We start from the raw sequence: 18,786 nt of genomic DNA, 5'->3' as shown, positions 1-18,786 counted from the left end.
ATGCAATATATTTTTTTAATTATTTCAGTTACGTAAATGATAGAAAATTGTTACTTTTTATTTCTTCGAAGTTGCCTAAATTCAGCCCACTTTTGCTAAATGAGAAAATATACTGATGGTGCCTTGAATAATATCATTTCATTCATTTCGTGTTCATGTTATGAGTATATATATATATATATATATATATATATATATATATATATATATATATATATATATATATATATATATAATGAAATTTGTATTTTGTGCCTGCTGATATTAAAAATTACTGACTGAGTCATAAGAAAACATTGCTTATTTTATCCAATCATATCGTAATATATTTGTTATGTTTTCAGTAGGTTAAATTTTGGTTTCAATGAAGATTGGACAGTCCGGCCCTCGGCTTGTAGCCAAATGTTTTATTTGGCCCTCCATCCATTTGACTTTGACACCCTTGGTCTAAAGGAAGCCTACCCATGTTTTAGTACAATGTGAAATGACATTAACACTCCTCGGCTGCTGAATTATTTCTGTCTTAATTGTAAATATCCTTGAGTTACCAATGAAGTGTCAAATCATCCTAAATACTCTTCAATGTGACCAAAATATGGTGCATACACACAATATGTTCTTGCGGTATAACTCCTAGGCAAGTCAAACATTTCTTGAAAACAACCTGAAATTTCATAAACGTACAAACATACTATCCACAAGTTATGTAATTATCATTACATCAACAAAATAGTGTCTAAAGGAACCATAAATACTCCTAGATATGCACAAAATATGCTCATGTTCTTGTACATCGTGAAGATACAGTAACACTCCTAGACGTTCTCAATTATTTCTTACTTGTTAAATGTAAATATCCTTAAATGACGGGAGAAGGGTGAAGCCATCCCATATACGCTTAGATGTAACCAAAATGATGATACATACACAGTATATGTACTTGCAGTAAAACACCTAAATAAGCTAAACATTTCCTGAAAACAATCTAAATATTCTGAAATATACTGACATACTATCCGCAAGGTTTCTAAATATCATTAAATAAACAAATTGGAGTAAAAAGTTAATTTAATTAGTCCTAGATGTACATAAACTTAGCCCATCTTACTGCACAATTTACAGTTACAGGTCAACTCAAATGTATTTATATAGCCCTTAACTACAACCGAGTGTCGAAGGACTTCACAAGTGAAATCATCATGGAGAACATTAAAAAAGTTAACAGTGGCGCATCCCCTGAACAAAGCTCCCAGAAGGACAAGGGAAAACTCCAAACCCCTTTCGGTGAAAAACTCAGAAACCTTGAGAAAAGATGTACAGGGAGCCCTCAGGTTACGACGGTCTCGACTTACGTTGTTTCGAGGTTACGGACGCAGGCAGTAAACAATTTGCCATCACCATGGAAGTGAAATTAGATATTATTAAGTGGTCTAAAAACAATGAAACGCCAACGACCATTCGAGTGATGTAATAAAAGTTACAGTTGAGGTCAACCCTGCCTCCCCGCTGCCATTTTTGCTGGCAAATTCGTTGCGCTGTTTCTGGTTGCACCATCGTTCAAAACAAGAGTTCTCTACAAAATAAAATGTGGTGCAAGAACAAAGTTTATCCGATGAAACGGGGGCAAAAAGGGGCAGAACAATAGGATAATACTTTAAAGCAGAGTACATATATAGCATTTATTGTATTTATTATTTATTTATTCATTATTTTTTAGTTATTATTTGTGTGGTGTTCCGACTTACACTCAAATTCGGGTTACACCACATCTTAAGAACGGATCCATGTCGTAATTCCAGGACCCCTTGTACTGTTCAGGATATTATTTTTAAACATAAACATGATTCAGTATACCATCTTTTATTTTGTATTGCATACCTGAATCACAGAAAGATTGTTTTGTTATGTAGTAGTTTATTGAACAGGGTGATGCTCATAATACACTTTGACAATCTTTCTTATATTACTGACGTATGTAACTTCAAGGCCACCTAAATAATCATAGATGTTCCTCACCAACCTAAAGTTCATAAAAGCATGCTAAATATAAGAATGAATGCTCCATTAAATAATGATTAAAAAAATTATGAAACAATGTAATAGAAAATTGTACCTGGTTAAATGCTTGGAAAACATTTCCAAATGACTGATCGTGAAAAGTATTGTATTTAAGATAAAACAGCTCAACTGCCTTTTCCTGTGGAGCAAACATTGATCAGAATTTGCAATTTTATTGTATTAAATGAAAATCAGGTATGAAATTGTAGATCGGTTTATATGTAAAATATCAGGATAGCTATCGATTTACTTGATTTAATGTTACCGTAGTATGTGCAATTTTTGACCTTTAAAACACGGCATCTTTAATCGCTCATAGGGATAAATCATTTTTTCACCACAATTGGGGAAACTTGGGGAAACAAAGGGTGACTCTGACTCCCTGATGAAGCCAGCATTGAGCATGACCCGCAAATGGCTGCAAACAGCTTTGATGTCCCGGGGATGTATTGGCCTGGCCTTGGCTCCCATTTGTCCAACCAACAACAGGAACCGAACTTAGTTTAAATTCCTGGAGGAGGTGCTTTGCGGGCAACCAGTGTTGGACAGTCAGTGAGTAGGTAAGCGAACTGAACATGGGCGAAGGCTTTAGGGCAGGCGGATGCAAGATGCCGTTTCATCCGCATAGCCCAGCATCCACGACAAAATTGGTTCAATAGGTGCCGGCTGACATCGGACTCTATCACACCCCACCTTTTTTAGAGCAGCATTTAGGGCAACTTGCAGCCTTTGTAAGTAAGCAGATGGTTTTTCGACGCCATCGTGAAACGTGTCCATAAATTTGGCAAACAGTTCATCTCTGTCCTGACTGTTCCGTATGCAGAGTCATGTCAAGAGTGTTTAAATAAACAGTAGTCATTGTGTCTGGACTGAGGGGCTTCACCACATCAGCAGCTGGAGGAAGAGGACTATCGACTATCCTCCACAAACGCTGGAGATCAGACACAGCTGAATCCCTCAAAATCATGTCCACTCCTGATGTTCAGGTCTCATAGTCAGACTCATGTGCAGGTTTGGGCAGCCGTCCTGAGAATGCTCTCAGTGTATGGTGGTTCAGTGAGTCTTCTTCGTTTTTCATGACATGCTCCACCTCATAACTTTGGACCTCAGGTGGATTTATATCAGTGTTGGAGAATGAGTTCCTCACCCTCGGTTTTGATCGGGAGTAGAAGGATCAGACCTCAAAGCAGTGCTTGAAATGGAGGTGCTTTGTAAAGGACTCATGGCAGCTGGTGGTGGTGGGTCAGATGTGGGCTCAAGTGGCTGTGCAGTGGACACTGGTCTAACTGGCTCTAGCTTCTCTGAGAAACTATGAGACTGTCCAATCTGAGTCATCATGTTTTTAAGAATTTATACAAAGTCTACCCCAGTAAGTTTGGACATTTTCTTCGGACAAGGATGCTTGTGTAGTGGTCTTTGTAAAATGCTTTGTATTATTTTAAGATCCTGCTGAGCTAATCATTTGAATCTGGTGTGTTGGAGGGAAACCTGGAAAATGCAGAATATCAGCCCTTCAGGATTGCAATTTCACACCTCCAGGCTAAAGAATATGGAGGACCGAAAGTGCCAAAATTCAATAAATTAATGTACCATTCAATGTTTAAATATAAATGTCATAAAATAATTGAATGTGTCATTAATTAATTACATGTGTATTTAATTCAATAAATGTTTCATTAATTAATTAAATGTTTCATTTAATTAATTACAAATTTAATTATTTAAGGACACTTTTAGTTCATTAATGACACATTTAATTATTTAATGACACATTTATTTAATTAATGAAACATTTATTTATTGACACTTTTAATTATTGACACTTCTATTTAATGACACGCTGTTCATGCTTTGCTTATCTGTCAAGATAAGCTCGTCAAAAGTTCCTAACACCTTGATTGTAATCAAAGTCCTGGAGTTCCTTTACTGGAAATGAGGTATCATATTTCCACTGTCCAGTACATCGTCCATGTGGTGGGGGTTTGCAGGGCTGGCTGGGAACAGTTGGGATTTGTTTAATTTTTTGTTGTTTTTCTTGAACATAAGAGATTTTTAAACACACTGTATGTTAAGGTAAACTGAATATGTAATACATTCATTTGTTATTCATCGTGCCATGTTTTTTTTATGTATGGATGCAATGTTTGATGAATACTTCAAGACAGATGGGATAATTGGTTGTCTTAAATAGTACTTTTACGTGTGTATAACTACCGAGAGATACTCATGGTCCTCCGAGGACCTCCTCCAGAGCAGACACCTCAGTACACAGCCGGTCCCTCCAATGCGCCCCAGCGACGGTGTCAGCCTCCTTTTCATCCTCATTCTCATCCTCCTCTGGCTCATCCTCCGGAGCCATGAGGTCTCCCGCTCCAACACAAATGATATGGAGGATGGCACAGGTGGCGATGACCAATCAGAATAATAGTGAATTATGATTTGAGTGAAAAGGTCATATAAAATTGAGTACAATGAATGAAAATCAGTCCCTTTCATTGGGATGTATTTTTTTTTACATGTGGTTCAAAAGTGTAATGCACCTCCAGGTAGTGGAAAAAATGGCCCGGAACCTCACCATAATGCCAAAGGCATGCTCAATAACGGAGCGTGCCCTGGAATGATGACTATTGAAGCGCCGAGCCGCCACACTCTGAACTGAACCACTTGTAGGGTGTAATGAGGGGGAGTAGTCGCTGGAGGCACCTAAGATGAAGTACCCTGGAGAAGGATACAGCACTCTCTGGTACAGAGGGCTACGCCGAAGGACCCTGGAGTCGTGGACTGACCCAGGCCAGCCCAAGTAGATGTCAACAAAGCGGCCCTGATGGTCATACACAACCTGCAGAATTATGCTTGGGAACAGTTTGCAATTTTTATAGTCCTGACCATCAGGGCCACTTGGAGACTTGATCCTGACATGACAGCCATCCATTGATTGCTCTTGAAAATGTCTGATGCCCCACCAGCCCTGCAAACCTTTGCGTCACTGCCTGCAGGTCATCTGTGTTGGGGAAGTGAATGACTTGGTGGCGAAGAGCCACTTCTCAAGTGACACGGTGGACTACTGTATGTAGTGGACAGTGGATCGTGGCATATCAGTGTCCAGCCAATCATACGATAGGTTTCACTTACACTATTCAGCCAATCAAACACATTGACAGAAATGTTCACTGCATATACTCCCCATGCAGGTTAGCTAGCTAACAACACTGCAAAGTTAAGAGACTCAAATGCTAATCTATGGTAAACGAACGAGCAGCGACACATCCACTCACCCAGCAAAAGTAAAAAAGAAATGCACTTCATTTAAGATGGAATGGCTGTCGAAATATATGCAAATAGAAGAACAAGCTGTGAAAGTGGGTGAGATTGTATTACTTTTTCAGAACTTGTGGCTTGTTCATTGCCATCGTGACAAGTGCTATATACATCACACTGTCTTGTCGAAAACACTTATTGCCCAAGATATAAAATTAGTAACAACAAACTTGTTGAAAATGAACAAAAATAGTTATGATTTGTTTGGCAACGTTGTGCGAGTTAAGACTTCTGGCCGCCTGGTTTACTTGTATGCTTGCCCAGGTTCAAATACAATAAATAAAATTAAAAAACTCCACAAGTCTATTTTTGATTCAACAAAACTATCAATTTATTTCCATAGTAGTTCCAAAGCTCTCCAAACAAAAATACTTCAAATAAAAGTCAAACATTATGGTCAAGAAACAGTGTTCTCTAATCTGCAATCAAGCTCAACTGCCCCCTGTTATGCATGCCCCAAGGCTCTTAAAGGACCAGTAGTATACTGTGAGGGCAGTAACGTAAATGCCCATTGGGCAGTGGGCCGAAACAACTGACAAACAAATAATTAACTTTCTAGCTCTCTATCATTACAAAAACTGAAATTTAAATTAACTTTTTTTTCAAGATAAAAACCAATAATAATTCCAAATGCTGTGAATTAGCTCCTACAAACATGTCAATCATAGATGCACTGTCTCCCGTATTAGAGGGAACATTGCTCCCAAGAGTTCATGGAAGTTAAAAGAATTTTGTATATGTAGGCAAATGTCCAAGATAGCTGCCTCATAGGGGTCCAAGGGAAAATAAGCTTTTGGTGTTCCTAAGTGGTAGTCTGTCCAAGATAACCACCTCATAGGGGTCCAAGGGAAAATGAGTATTTGGTGTTCCTAAGTGGTAGTCCAAATTGGCCAAACGGCCACATAATGAATGACCTCATTATAAAGGAATGGAATTGTAGTGAGTACAAAGTATGGAATTGTTGGGTAATTTGAGGATATTTGGGAAGAGACACCAATGGCAGGATTTGCAGGAATCGATTAAAGTTTGAACGATGTAAATCAGATAAGAAATGGCAAAGAGTCAAGGTGCCAAAGTTTTAATGAGCAAAATGGGAATGAATGAGGAATTATGGGTAAAATTGGGAATAGTTTCAGTATAAAATACAGGAATTTGTGAATAGTAGTAATAATGAAAATGTGAGATGAATGATGTGAATGTGAAATGGGGAAGCTTAAAATGTGAAATTTTAAATCTCCCATTGGATATAAAAATTTGAATATTTAGATGAATAATATGAATTTATGGGGAAAATATTAAAATGTTTGAATTATCGGAATGACAGGTATGATCCGTGAGAAGAAATGAATGAATTAAATGTTGTAATGTGAAATGGGAAAACTTGATAAATCTCCAATTTGATATGAATATTGGAATGTTTAGGTGAAAAACGATGTAATTATGGGAAAATATTAAAATCTATGAATTATCCGAATGATGGAAATGATCGCTGAGAAGAAATGAATTAAAGTTTGAATTAAATGTGAATGTGAAGTGGGAAAGCTTAAATGTGAAATGTTAAATCTCCCATTGATAATGAATAATAAACTCCTCATTGGGAATGAATTATAAATTATTAAAGGTGAAAAATATGTAATTATGGAAAAATATTTGAATGTATGAATTACTAGAATGATGGGAATGATCCCTCAGGCGAAATAAATGAGCAAAATTTTGCAATGTAAATGTGAAATGGGAAAGCTTTGAATATGAAATGTTCAGGGAATTGTGGGAAAACGATAAATAATTAGAATGATAAAAATACATGCAATCGTCACACGAATAATTGGAATAATATGAAATTGGAGTGGCGTGAATCGGATAAACTGGAATTGAGTTGAAACAAGTCAAAAAAGAAAAGACTAGAAAATGCAATTCCTGAAGAAATTGTGAATGAAGGTGTCTGCGCTGAATGGAATGCAAAATATTAACATTTATATCACTGTACCAAATTAGAGCAAAAATAATTTTTTTCTATTCGCAGCATTAAATCTTCCAAATGAAAGTGAAATTGGTAGTGCATAAATTCCTTAACTGAGTCAAAAATCAAAGATAATGGTGATGCTAATCAAATTGTAGGCCCTTGTGAATTGAAATAAATCAAATTTAGAAATCTGTATCGACACAAAGCCCTAGGGCTAGAGCCTTTGATAGAGATACACACAACCAGGGATGTAAGTGCCGTCGTCGTTGTCCACACTTCGCTGAAAGTTGCTCACGTCGGTGACTTCCACACGGTACCACAGTCCCTCATCCTCCAAGTGCCTCATTTCATCCTCCAAGGCCGCCTTGTAGTCCATGTTGTCACCGTTTGCCCGGGTGGTCATGCAGATGAGGCCTCCTGTGTGGTCACAGGTGAGCTTGAGGTGAAAAGCCTCAATGTTGTCCGAAGTATCTTGTCCTTACCCTGCTTGGCTGCGCGGCACAGCTCTCGAATTACTTTCACTGGAAGGGTGTGACTTGAAACCAGAGCGCCAGTGATTATCACAACATCATAGTCACCTATATGGGAAGACAATGAATGATTTATTGCCATCACAAATACAGAGTTGCAGCCGATGCTGTTCATTATGGGCACATTTGCTGTGGTTAAACTCAACAGTCCCATGGGGTAGCAAACCTTTTACAGTAACTCTAGGGCTGCAAAGGGTTATAAAAATTGACAAAACAACCAGACCGGGATCAGATGGATGGAGTTTTTTTATAATCCACCTCATAAGAGAAAGAAATGTGGCATATCTAGGAAACGAGCTTTAATTTCAATAAAGAAAAATACACAAAAGCATTGCATGAGTAATTAGCATTACATTATTTAAGTCCCATGTATTTACCTATTTTTTTTTTTAAATTACCCAGTTTCTGATTGATAATTTCTCCAAATTCAGTGGGAGGATCAAAAAGCTTAGGCCCCTGGGCCATAGTTTGCCCACGCCTCATCTAGACACCTGATCCTGATCAACAATTTGTGTTCACGCTGTCCATTTGATAGATTCACCCTTTGACTGGGTCAGTTTGATCTTGCTCTGGCCACTTTTCTGACAGACTCCAGCCTACTTCCTTGTTAATACAGATTTCTTAGTTTTCTATTTTTAATAAATTCAACTTTTTCCACAGTTAATAATTAGGTAGAATTTTAATTTAATACAATTTGGAATGAGACCGCAAGGTTACCAAATGTGGAAAAAGTGAGGAGGTGTGAATACTTTTCGGATTAATCTCCAAATAAGAAGGCAGCTGAGTTTTCATAGCTAAACTGGAGTGTAATAAAAGGCTGAGAGGTAAATACTTCAATCAGAGCCTTTGAAAATATTAAAATCTTTGTAAAGCATCTGAGAGGGCTTTCTGGAAAATGCACTTTTCATAGATGGGTCTGCAACAAAGGACTGCCATTAAAGTTGAGCGTGTTGAGCACATAAATTTCTTCACCTGATGTGACAGGAAGTGGTCGGTCTCCTAGTACGGCCATCTTGAGGTCCTGGTACAAGCCACTCTGTCGGGCGCACTGCAGCATGCCCTCGCTGCCGTCAACACCCATAAAGCGATTAAATCCTTTCCTCTTCAGCTGTACCACACGCATTGGCAATCAAAGGACAGTGATCATCATTCCCATGGATATCTTCACGTAAATCACAGTACCAACCATCTTGGCTGCCAGGCCAGTTCCGCAGGCGACGTCTAACACCGTTGCCCCTTGGCGCTCCCCGGTGAAGTGGGCGGAGATTAGATCCGCCGCCAGACTGGGTGGGCGATACTCAAGAACCTCAATATCCTATTGAGTGAATACAATTAGTGAACTCCGCTGCCATGCATTATATCATCATTTATTATTATTTGTATTATTATTATTATAAAATCAAGAACAATCCCTGTTGTGAGTTGATAAAAACATGGGTGGGTGGATGTGAGGAATTGGGTCTCACACTAAATATGTTTTTAGCTGTTTGAAGTACAGTCGGCCCCCGGCTTACGAGCACCCTGATTTACGAACAATTCGCCTACGAACAAACCTCTCGCCTTACGAGCAATTCGACATGCCGGCCATTGAGTATGTAGAAATGTTCTCGTTTAATTGCGTCAATAAAATCAACAGCAGCGACATCATCAATCATCAGTAGATACTTGTGGCAGTAACGTGAACGCTATTGGTCTTACAACGTCACACTGACTGTCTCACTCACGGTGTCTAAATATATTACCATTTAAGTGTAGTGTTTGTACAGCTAAAGGGAAAAACAGCTGACATGAAATTAAATGTGCCGATTGCAGGACAAAGAATTGTCATTGGTTTAAATGTGTGTTTTTTTTAAAATTAATTGTCAATACATTCCAACCGTTTAAAAAAAAAAGTGCGAATAATTATCAGTCAGTCACGGAGATGCGAATATGCTATTGGTCGATTAAGGTCACCCGGTCTCACTCACGGAGATGCTATTGGCCGGCGTCACACGTCAATCACAGAAATGCCGATATGCTATTGGCCGAACGCCTTTATCTAGCTTGATGGGACAGGATGGAAGGAAGGAGAGAAAATTAGTGAAAAACGGAATGTTGTGAAGACTTTGCAAACTTTATCTGTTAGACATAGCTTCTAAAATTACTAGCAGCGGTAAAGAAAGAAATAAGAGGATGATGTTTTAGTATCTGCGTGATTTGCACCCTGACTGAAAGAGTTACTGTAACACTGTAAGACCAATAGCATATCTATCGCCGTGTTAACTTTGAGCGTTGGACTCTGCCCACCTCTGCTTACACCCAGCTCAAGTCTCGTCGTTTCAAAGGTAAAAGCTATTTATCCATTGTATTTATTATATAATGTAAGTGTACAGCAGATTATGTCACTCACTTTTAATATATGTATACAGTGTGTCGTTTTTACCTAAGGCTTCGGCGCGCGTTGCACGCATTCACGAATTAACATGGGTTTGGATTGCCCGCTATACGAGCAATTCGAGATACGAGCGTAGCCGCTGAACGGATTAAGTTCGTAACCCGGGGGCCCACTGTAATTTGAATTAAACTATAACAAAAGTTAGTATAGAAAACTACATCAGCGACGGGAGAAGGAATCATTTTAATGGTTCCTGGCTTGGTTTTTCATGTTCATTTATCATATAAACTGATGAGCAATGGCCACCCAAATTCATATGCATATTTCTAATTCTTGTCCAATATAACCTGTGAGCAAGATAAAAACGATAGACATTTAGACAGACGATAGACAGATGTTTTTTTTGTCTTTGTTGTTGTTGTTTTTGGGTCTTTTTTTTACGGCAAGTATGAGCTCAGATGAGGAAGAAGCATTATCAAGTGACAAAATCAATAATATTGTGCTGATTGTTTTTAGATATTTACATGCTGAAGTGGACACGTTAAGGAATGTGCATGTGCATTTGGGGACGCTAGTTTTTAACTACAGTGAGCAGCTTGACCTGTGTGCTAATGCCGTTAAATTATGGCATTATATTTGTGCCACAATTACGCACGCGCGGAAAAAAAAAAATGAGCGGAGAAAATCAAACTGAGTGAGCGAAAACAGATTTTGAGAGCAAGAAAAAAACTATTGAGCGCGTAATGATAAGAGTTTGCGCGCGCACCGATGGAGTTTGAATACAGAAAAAGAAATTGCTCGCTCAAAATTCCTTTTTGCTCGCTCGGGATAGCCCTCTCTCGCTCAACATCTCGCTCTCGCTCGCGATACTCCTCTCTCCCTCGCTCAACATCGCGTTCGCTCAACATCGAGCTCTCGCTCGTTCGAGTCGTCCTCTGCGCTCGCTCAGTTCTGCTCACGCGTTACGTTTGTGCCACAAAACCAGCCAATCAGAGCTTGTAAAAGCACTTTGATTGACACAGCTTAGTATCCAATGAGATTGCTTGTACGCTATCCGTTGACGCACTCTCGTTTGCCCTGTGTTCACCCGAAAAGGGCAAACGAGAGTGCGTCAACACGGACTTGGGCTGGAGAATTAATTTTAATATTATTATTATTACTGTATTGTATCATTTGACAGAAATACCTTGTTAGTTTTTGTACTTTAATAATATAAGCCCACGTCGATGTGACGCATTCTCGTTTGCCCGTTCCGGGTGAACACAACAAGCAATCTCATTGGATACCAAGCTGTCAATCAATGTGCTTTTACAAGCTCTGATTGGCTGGTTTTGTGGCACAAATGTAACGCGTGAGCAGAACTGAGCGAGCGCGGAGGACGACTCGAGCGAGCGAGAGCTCGATGTTGAGCAAACGCGATGTTGAGCGAGGGAGGGAGGAGTATCGCGAACGAGAGCGAGATGTTGAGCGCAAGAATGCTATTGCGAGCGAGCAAAAAGGAATTTTGAGCGAGAAACTTCTTTTCAAGAACTTTTTTTCTGCGCTCAAAATCTGTTTTCGCTCACTCAGTTTGATTTTCAACGCTCAAATTTTTTTTCCGCGCGTGCGTAATTGTGGCACAAATATAACGCCATATTAAATAGCTTCCAAAGCTAACTGTGACAACGGGCAGATGTGCCTACCTCTGGTCAATTTACTTTTTATATTCTGTTACATAAATATACTGTATAATGAACAGACAAACATGCAAGTACTACTCACATTATAAGAGTCATTGACGGTTGTGAAATGCATTGTGCTTTGTGCAAACAAATCTGTTCCATTTATTATCACTAATCATGCCACTCAAACAAATATTGGCTTGCATGTGAAGAGTACATCACCAAACAGCACCAAGGCATCTTTAAAATTTCACTGAATAGCGTAGAGCAGTGAGCGGGATAATCAAGTGCAACGTTGGGCTGCACAATTAATCGAATTTTAATCGCGATCATGATATTGGCTGCCTCAATTAATTAAGATGAAAATCGGTGATATTAACATTTAAAAAGCCGCCAACCAGTACATGTCAAATCAAGCACTTTCGGTCGTCCTACCACCAGGGGCAAATGCAAGGTTGACATCATTAAGCATAAGAAATAGCAAGCGAGCAAATCCTGCAAGAATGTCCACTGCCTGATTTATGCTTGAGGCACCCTGCGAGTTCAATGCGGCTCCACGCGTCAAAACGGTGTCTTTTTGGCAACCACGCCATTTCGCGCAATGTTTGCGCTGGCCAGATTTTCCACAATGCATACCTTCTAGAATTTTTTTACCGAGTGAAAGCGCCGGACAGAAAACATGTCGGACGACATGTTTGCTTATTGGTGTTCGCCGGTGAATACCTGCAAGCAAGTACACAGAAGCGAAGCTTGGAAGAATTTTGATTGTTTGAATCTACTAGCTAGCAAGATTCCATGCATCTTCTTTCACGTGTTAATGACAACACTGAAGTTGGTTTCACTGGCACTCTGGATATATCAGGTTTCAATTCCACCCTAAAAGCCTTTAGATGACAATGTTTACCACATGTTTGCATGCCAAAAGCCTCTGCTTTTCCTCAGTCCCTAGTATACCGTGCTAGCTGTCAATTGAGACCCATTTTGGAAAAGCCAAATAAATTGGGTTTGAAATGACCAAAAATGACATTTTGATCGTTAAGCCTATACTCACTTCGAGTGATTCTGGTACTTTTGACCATTTTTTTTTTTTTTTTTTAACTGCAAAAAAACTAAGGCTTTTTCTGGTGTTCTTACAGGTCTTTTGTAGTATGTGCTTCTACGTAGGCTTCATTTTTTTCAATGACCAGCATTCAGCAAGTTTTTACCATAATTATTATTTAGTTGATTTATTTTTGTTTATTATTAAGTTTAAGTATCAAGCCTTGTTTATACAGGATATACTGCTTGTCAAAAAGAAGTGCAATAAATAGACCAAACATGATGAATCGTAATTAAAAATCGTGATCGCAATACTGACCAAAATAATTGTGATTATTATTTTGGCCATAATCGTGCAGCCCTAGTGCAATGTAACGGACAGCCATCAATTCACCAACCCTGGAGATGACATCATCGCTGATGATTACCAGAGATTGCAAGAGAAAAGCATTTTCTTAAATTTGTGCGCTGCTACGTGTCCAACAAAGAAACTGCGAGTCAATGAAGAAGTCAAATTGTATTGTTTTTTTTAGCTAAAACCTCACCTACATCAAAAAGTCCTCAAGCTGTTGAATATGTCATGTGCAATGTAAGACTAGCTATAATGATTGACTAAGGTGATTTTGTACCGGCGCGTTGTTGTCGCTGACCTTATCGTAGGTTTGTGCCCATTCATTGTAGAAGTGGATCTTGTCCGTGACTTTGCTGCGCATAGTGAGGATCAAGTCTTTGACCATCTCAAATGTGCGAGAGTCCGTGGACGACATGTTGCTTGCTAATGGGCGACAGGAAAAATAAATAAATAAAAATACGAACACACATCATTAAAAGTTTGAGATCTGTCACACTGGGGTGACCAACCCGTTCGTTAAGACAGACAGAGACAGAAGGGCATGTACACAAATTACTTAATTGCATCAATGATTAAGAAGTTGTATTTTTCCATCCTTCCATTCCAAGGCCTCCACAGTGCATCATCTGTGGGGGTCCCTAATTTGCATGGAGGCGTGTTGTGACAACTTAAGTGTGCAGGTCATAACCCAATGAGAGGTTAGATTCAAAAGCACATATAGAGAGGCCAGAGTGCTGAGCAACTAGTTTTTTAAAAGGCAGGGAGATGAGGCAGTTAAGCAACAGAAGCTGGTTTGCACACTAAGGCTCACGCACAGCGCCAAACCGGGGCAGGGAATCGGATCAGGGGCAAGCAGAATCTTGGTCAAGTAGGCAGAGCAGGTCTTCTTACCGAGGTCTTCTTACCGAGGTAACAGGAGATCTGGTTGTCGGGAAGAGATTTGGTCAGAATCCAGACAGGGAGATCACAGGGGCTTGTGAGTAGTCTCAACGTGGAAGACAATATGGCAACAGGAACCACAAACAAACAGGTTTATTTGCAGGATGGGTGATTGGTTGCACCTGGTAATAATTGAATGGAATGTGATTAGACAAGTTGGTGAGAGAGCATGATTTGTCTGAACTGGTAGACTGTGACATAATTTCATGCTCTGACATGCAACTCACATTATTAATTGCAGAAATGAAACGATGGAATGATCGAATCATTTGGAACGATTGATTCAGAAAGTGAATTGATCTTTTGGAACATTCAAAACATCTTCCACAGTGATATCTGGTGTCTAAATAAAAAAAAAAACAACAACGTTCAAACAGAACAGTCTTGCTGACTCCCCATTAAGGAAAGTTAATATATATGATATTTAGTTTAAATCAGTGATGGCCCGTGACTTTCACACGTACGCCTTCTGTGATGCTAGAGCTAGACTCTCGAATAAATGCTCCTTATGTACACACGTACACGTTACTAGGCTACACAGGCTATTTTCCGGAGCTTTTTAACATCAATCAAACCGCATCAGAAAAATTAAAATAATTTAAAATAAATATCCACAAAAATTTTTATTAAGTCCAAATTACAAACCGCAGTTTATTTATTTACTATTAATGAAATATGAAAGAAATAACACAAATATATTAAAAATTAAACAAATAAAGAAAAGGCTTGCACTCACCAAAACAAAAACGATTTTTCTTGACCTCTTCATGCTCTTTCTTTTTGCACTGAGATGTACAGTGTATCCACTCGAGTGTTCCCTAAAGTTCCCTGGAGCACACTGAAAAACCCTCTTTACCTTTGACCTGAGATATACAATACAATGATCCCCGTTCTTCACTGTTAATGGGGGGTGTCAACTCCCCGCAAAGTCTGAAACCCGCGAAGTAGGGTATCAGTTCCTAGATTTCTATGTACGCCCCAATATAGCCGCAGTAACCACAAACAACCTTTTTTTTTTAAATTTTTTGCGTATTTTGTTTCCTTTCTCCTATTATTTGTCACGTTTTGCCTGGGTTACGTTCTGCTATGGGTTTTGTGGTTTGTTTAGCCATTTAGTTTCAATAGTTTCTTTCCCGCGTCTGCCTCGCCTCCCTGTCTGATAGTTTGATTTTGTCCACCTGTCTCCTGTGTGTTCCTGCCCTTGTGTGTCAGATTACCCTTCCTCTTGTTCTCACCCAGCTGTTTCGCCGCGTTGTTTTGTAACTAGCCTCGTGTATCTAAGTTGCAGCCTTGTCACTGTTAGTCGTCGGATTATTGTTATGGTCACCCTAACGTCCTCGCTCCCTCGTCCACAGCGCACTCCGGTTCACCGATTGCCCTTCCCCGTAAGTTTAGCTTTGCGTTTTCTCGTTCCTTTTGTACTTTGCCCAGTTTTTGTCTGTTTTTGTTCCTGCCATCCTGCCATTTTTTTGTTCATTAAAACTGTTTTTGAGCACATCCCCTCCTGGCTTCCTTGCTGCTCGCACTCTCGGTCCATCCTCCCGCACACCCGCATTCTACTCGCCATGCCCCGACATGACATTATTTAACATTGCATTATCTTTATTAACATTATTGTATATTCATTAAATAACTAATATTACTTAGTTTGTTGAGAATTTGTTCTCAGGACTGGTTATCTGCACCAAGACTCCGGTGAGAGAGTACGCAAGTCATCACATTGAATTTCACATTTATTTTGGCTCATGTATGGTGTATCATGTAGTATCTGTTGAATAATAAATCAACAACAATGTTAAAGTCAGTCAACTAACATATAAACACTTGCCGAACTTTAATCTATGAATTTACTGTATTTATAGCTGACATTAGCGGGTTAGCAACAACTACTAACTATAAAGCGCAACCTCTACACAAACGAACACATAAACAGAATAAACACTCATCGCTTACTAAACATAGGCAGTAGCGTGCGTTATCAACATAAATGATAATAAACTATAAATACAGGGTGACCCAAAAAAAAAAACGGGCCCCAAGTCTAATTAGGCCCCTTTTCTTAGTGTTTTGTCCGAATGAAATGAAACTTTGGTCATAATTAATTATTATATTACAAACATCACATCAAAACACTAGGGTCTTTGGCCATTTTTTCTCCGTTCCACAAAATATGTTCTAGATGGCCTCCATTTAGCTCTGTGCATTTCTTGAGGCACAGGACGAAGTTGTCCAGACCATCTACACGTCACCCATGAGCAAGTTCTGGTTCCAGCAAGACGGAGCAAGTTCTCACACCTCAAACCTGTCCCGAGATTGGCTGAAAGAGAACTTCGGAGGCGGAGTAATCAGTCTCAAGACTGATTTTGAGTGGGCACCCCATAGCCCGGACCTAAGCCCCCCAGATTTTTTTTCTTTGGGGCTATCTTAAGGACAGAGTCTACGCAGGGAAACCCAGAACCATCACGGAACTCAAGAAAGCCATCAGAGAGGAGATGAGAGCCATTACCAATTCAGTCTGTAAGAACGTCATGGACAACTTAGTGCTGCGCCTCAAGAAATGCACGGAGCTAAATGGAGGCCATCTCGAACATATAATGTAGAACGGTGGAAAAAAGGCCAAAGACCCTGGTGTTTTGAATATAATAAACTAGTTATGACCAAAGTTTCATTTCATCATTTCATCGCGGAGATTTGGCTAGCCTTACGAGCACAATCACCGCATTGCTAACGACGAAGCTAGCGGAGCATAGGGCCGAACTTTTGGCGGAGATTGAAAACACCTATGTGAGGTACGAGGGTAAGATGAACGCTGTCCAAACGATCGCCGATGACCATAAGCAGCGCATCTCCAGTTTGGAATCGTCTGCGAATGTCGCCAGCACGGATCTCGCCAGTGTTCAGACCACGTTCAAAACCCTGTTCACTGAGAATGCTAAGGTAAAAGCGACGGTGGTGGACCTTGAAAGCCGAGGCCGCAGGAACAACATTCGGATACTGGGTCTCCCCGAGGACATCGAAAGTTTTACCAAAGCTACAGAGTTATTCTCAGAGCTGCTTTTAGAGGTGCTCGGTACCGACATTTTGGCATCGCCGCCGGAGTTGGACAGAACACATCGCACGCTGTCGGCCAAGCCTGGCCCTTACGATCGGCCGCGGTCTGTAATCGTGTGCTTTCACAACTTTCAAGCTTGGGGACGCGTGGTGCAAGGAGCCCGCAGGTTGAGGGGCAAGTTGAAATATAAAAACGTTCCAATACACATTGTGAAAGACAACCACCCCGCGATCCTGGAGCAGCGCTCCCCATACCGACATGGGTTCAAGCCCTCCCTAAGGTACCCAGCAAGGTTTTTCGTCGTGCTCGAAGATGGGAAGAGAAAACTCCTTCCTTCTGTCAAAGAAGCCACTGATTTTGCCGACTCGAGGAATTGTCAAGATTCGGGTTTGTCGATGGACCACTAATGCGACTTACGCTGCGGTCACTATGAGCACGCTGCTGCGTGCTGTCAATTTGACGATAATGGCAGGACGGTTAATGTTTTTGTTTCCTAATATAACCTAGTTAGTCATTATAAGCAGCCATAACACTTTAACAATGACAAATCTTAATTGCTCTCTCTTTTACTTCTTTTTTTTTAAGTTGTCAGCATTTTTGTCTGAGACCTAGTTTCTGTTGCTGGGCAAGGTTGACATTCGATTTTTTTTTAAATTTCGTCTTATACTGTAATTATTTACTTACTTTAATTGGTATTAAGTTGTGTGTCTTGTTTTTTTTTTTTTTTACTTATTTTACTTATTTTTATTATTATTGTTTATTAAACTATCATTATTCTCCATTCTGTTATGGACTTGTTCAATGTCTTGCTCAAGTCTGCCTACTTTTTAGTACCATTTATGCAAGTACTATTTTAGAGTTTTATTTATTGTTATGTTTTGTGGTAGTTTTTTTCTTCATTTCATTTTTTAATGTATTATTTTGACATTTGAGTTATGTATATGTTTATTATTTCATTTTTTATTGTATTTCCTTAGTCTGATTGTATTTGTTGTTTTTTGGGGGGTGAAATTGCTTGCCTTCAAGTTTTGCACTCAGGGAGCTGGAATCTGCGGTTTGCACCGGAAGTTCAACAGTTGATGTTGTTGACACCGTTGTGTATTATACGTGCAGTATTTGATATTGGGGAAGTTTTCTTGTGGCCAAGGGTGTTAATTGTTTGGAGTGGTTGGATGTGTGCGTTTGTGTTTTTTTCCCTTTTTTGTTTTATTTATTTATTATTATTTATATTTATTTCTTTTTCTTTCTTTCTATTTCTTTTTCAGTCGTCAGCATCATCCCTTTTTTTGTGCTCAGAATTCCGAACATGTCCATCAGAGTCATTCTAACCAGACCTCTCAATATAAGGCATGACCTCAGTCCAAAATGCACTTAGATTCGTTTTGTGGAATGTGAAGGGCATGGGGACTGCTACAAACCGGGGACGAGTAATGGCTGACTTGTGTCAACTTAAAGCTGATATAAGTGTTATCCAAGAGACTCATATGCTCAATAAGGGAGT

At 39.5% G+C, this 18,786-nt stretch overlaps 1 protein-coding gene across 5 annotated transcripts; it reads right to left on the bottom strand.

Moving 5' to 3' along the window:
* Positions 1–5,753: 5,753 nt before the first annotated feature.
* On the bottom strand, positions 5,754–16,273 carry LOC148409134 (methyltransferase-like protein 27). 5 transcript variants are annotated; one of them, XM_088441032.1, is made up of 8 exons: positions 14,970–16,273; positions 14,461–14,576; positions 14,186–14,355; positions 13,593–13,717; positions 9,056–9,184; positions 8,842–8,977; positions 7,822–7,917; positions 5,754–7,756 (listed from the first exon to the last, which is right to left on the bottom strand). In XM_088441032.1, exons 4-8 carry the CDS (start codon positions 13,707–13,709, stop codon positions 7,554–7,556), a joined length of 681 nt encoding a protein of 226 aa, XP_088297158.1. In that variant the 5' UTR covers positions 13,710–13,717; positions 14,186–14,355; positions 14,461–14,576; positions 14,970–16,273; the 3' UTR covers positions 5,754–7,553. The 5 variants fall into 5 exon arrangements, with proteins under 5 accessions (XP_088297158.1, XP_088297157.1, XP_088297160.1 ...); XM_088441031.1 differs by having other exon boundaries at positions 14,200–14,355; XM_088441034.1 differs by lacking the exon at positions 14,461–14,576 and having other exon boundaries at positions 14,200–14,355.
* Between the last annotated feature and the right edge of the window lie 2,513 nt (positions 16,274–18,786).

This window comes from Hippichthys cyanospilos, chromosome 18 (genome assembly GCF_059441005.1).
Source record: "Hippichthys cyanospilos isolate Australia breed blue-spotted pipefish chromosome 18, RoL_Hcya_1.0, whole genome shotgun sequence".
Classification (NCBI taxonomy): domain Eukaryota; kingdom Metazoa; phylum Chordata; class Actinopteri; order Syngnathiformes; family Syngnathidae; genus Hippichthys; species Hippichthys cyanospilos.
Note: the sequence above shows the minus strand (reverse complement) of the source record. Positions and strands in the feature narration are given on the sequence as shown.

What these genes read in the sequence shown, in the direction of transcription:
- LOC148409134 (XM_088441032.1), bottom strand. Translation starts at nt 13,709, where the DNA reads ATGTCGTCCACGGACTCTCGCACATTTGAGATGGTCAAAGACTTGATC. An exon ending in GGGCACAAACCTACGATAAG is followed by an intron (nt 9,185 to 13,592) that starts GTCAGCGACAAC and finishes TTCACTCAATAG; the next exon opens with GATATTGAGGTTCTTGAGTA. An exon ending in CTGGCCTGGCAGCCAAGATG is followed by an intron (nt 8,978 to 9,055) that starts GTTGGTACTGTG and finishes CGTGTGGTACAG; the next exon opens with CTGAAGAGGAAAGGATTTAA.